Source organism: Tupaia chinensis, unplaced genomic scaffold (genome assembly GCF_000334495.1).
Source record: "Tupaia chinensis unplaced genomic scaffold, TupChi_1.0 Scaffold143792_2, whole genome shotgun sequence".
In the NCBI taxonomy this organism is placed as follows: Eukaryota; Metazoa; Chordata; class Mammalia; order Scandentia; family Tupaiidae; genus Tupaia; species Tupaia belangeri.
The window spans coordinates 232,999-235,178 of NW_006203642.1; the positions used below are offsets into that span (position 1 = coordinate 232,999).

Consider the following 2,180-nt stretch of genomic DNA (forward strand, 5'->3'; position numbering starts at 1 on the left):
GCCACAGGGCCTGCCATAGGGCCCTCCTTCCTGTCCAGGCCAGACCTTGAGGCCAAGTCCTGTCCTGCACTGACTGCAAAGCAAGCCAGCCACACACCCTGAGGGGTCCCCATGCTGGGAGCTGGGAGCTGGGAGCTGGGAGCTCGGGGCCAGCTCCGCCATAGCTCCTTAACCCTCTCAGGGAGACCTCATTCCCGGTGAGCAGGTGAGGAAGCCGGCCCAGCTGTCAGGCCTACCCAGGCTCCACGGTACTAAGCACAGCGACCTACTCCAGGTCGGCTAGGCACGGAAGTCCCCGCAGGCGCTAGCACAGTCCAGCCAGTGCCTTCTGTGTTTTCCCTGACACTGTCCTTTCTGCCAAGCCAGCCTCCCAGCTGCATGCCGCATACAAACAACCCCTCCCCTTTCTGACAGAAGCTATTTCTGGAAATCCACAGCATAAAAGCCTTCACATTGTATTTTCCACTATATGTGGCATTATGAAAGGGAATCAGATTGCTGATCCAATCGATCATAGGAAAACGAATTCTAGCAGGGTGGAGCCTAAAGTACGTTTAGGGATCATCTCAGTCAGTTGTTCTCAAGCGGGGGCAGTGGGCCTCAGCAGACATTTGGCCATGGCTGGTCACACTGTTGCTTGTCACAATTAGAGAGGCATTGCTACTGGCATCTGGTAGTGGGTGGAGGCCTGAGGCGTGGCTAACCTCCCTACAGTGCACAGTGATCCGGCCGCAAATGCCAACATGCCGAGGTTGAGAAACCGTCATCTAAGTCCCTGTGCTACTCTGAGGACCAGAAAGTTGAGACCCAAAGGCAAAAGGGACTTGTTCAGGGCTACACAATCCCAAAGCCAGAGGTGGAATCCCGGTCTCTACAACACCCTCCTCTGTCACCTGCTTTGCTGCTGGGGGAAAGGGAGGGCGAGGACCAGGAGATCTTAATTCTTGGGACCAACCTGAACCAAAGGAAGAAACTGCAATAAATCAGTTACTAGATTACTGCGGCATCGGCATCGCATCGGGGCATTCCAAATTCTGAAAGAAACGCCTTCTCCAATTACCCATGAAAACAGCATTGTTTCACTGGGTCCCCCAAAGGTTGTTGGGGTGGGGGTCAAATTCTCCATGGTGTGAATTCCAGTACATTTTACAGATACCATGGCCTTCAGAGGGCTCAGGTCTACAGGAAAGAACCACAGTGTCCACCTAACTAGCCCAAGGAGCCCACGCAGGTCCTGACTACCAGGTCCTGACTAGCGTTCCCGTCTGACACGTTGAAAGGAATGTAAACATATGCCAGGCTCTTCAAAATAAAATCCATTAAAATCCTCCCCACTGTCATGCTCTAACTGAAGTCACCTGACCCCCTCCATCTGCCGCTGAGTCATCAAGCCCCTTCCTTTAGCAAGCTAATTATTCAGCATGGGAATTTTTGAAGAGCACTGGAAATCCTTGGATTTGGTATTCTCTCCACCCCACTCCCTGGTGAAAACCATTTTGTTCTCAAAGCCGTAGCTGTATCTTACATTCACATGTTGCTTTTGAGAGCTGCATTCTATTTTATTTGATCAGATACCGTTATTTTTTTAACCGACTTAAAACACCTGGAAGAAAATACAATACATTTCTGACATACGCCTTTTGAGTGCTGGAACCTTGCAAAATAATGCAAAACAATTAAGATTGCACAGCTGAGCTCTTAAATTGCTAACCAAGAAGTTTCCATTCCCCAGCAAGCTTTTGCTTTGAAAGAAATTAGGCTAACTACTGAGGACAACCTCTGCTTAAAGAAGCAGCACAATGACTGGGGGAGCAGTTGGTAGTTACCTTTTAAAAGCCTCTCTCTCTCCTTAGAACGCATGTATTTCGGTCATTCCAGATTGTTCCCCCTCTGAGCAAGAGGCCCCTGTCTTCCTGTCTGGCGCCTGGCCACTTTCTCAGGGTGGTCACGCAGAGACCCACGTCACGCGTGAGCCTGCAACAGGCCACTCTGTGCCTCCGCCCCCGCCGCCTGCTGCATGTAGCAGCAACAGCAGCAGCGGGAGGCAGCTGTGGGCAGTGGGCGCCTCTGCTGCTGCCAGAGGCCCGGCTTTCGATTTTTTACGGGGCGCGTCCGGGCTGCAGGCCCGCAGTACGGGTGGTGCCTGCAGCGGCCGCGCCGGGGAAGGCGGCCGGGCGCCG

General features: G+C 52.7%; 1 protein-coding gene across 2 annotated transcripts in view; it reads right to left on the bottom strand.

Moving 5' to 3' along the window:
• The window catches only part of CLCN4 (Cl-/H+ antiporter 4), a 75,096-nt gene extending 73,020 nt beyond the window's left edge, over window positions 1-2,076 (bottom strand). The window contains exon 1 of one of the 2 annotated variants that reach the window (XM_014582756.2): window positions 1,827-2,076. In XM_014582756.2, the coding sequence (XP_014438242.1) occupies window positions 1,827-1,860 (34 nt within the window). In that variant the 5' untranslated portion in view covers window positions 1,861-2,076. The remainder of the gene's footprint in view (window positions 1-1,826) is intronic. The other variant, XM_006165020.3, reaches the window with a different exon arrangement.
• Window positions 2,077-2,180: the final 104 nt, after the last annotated feature.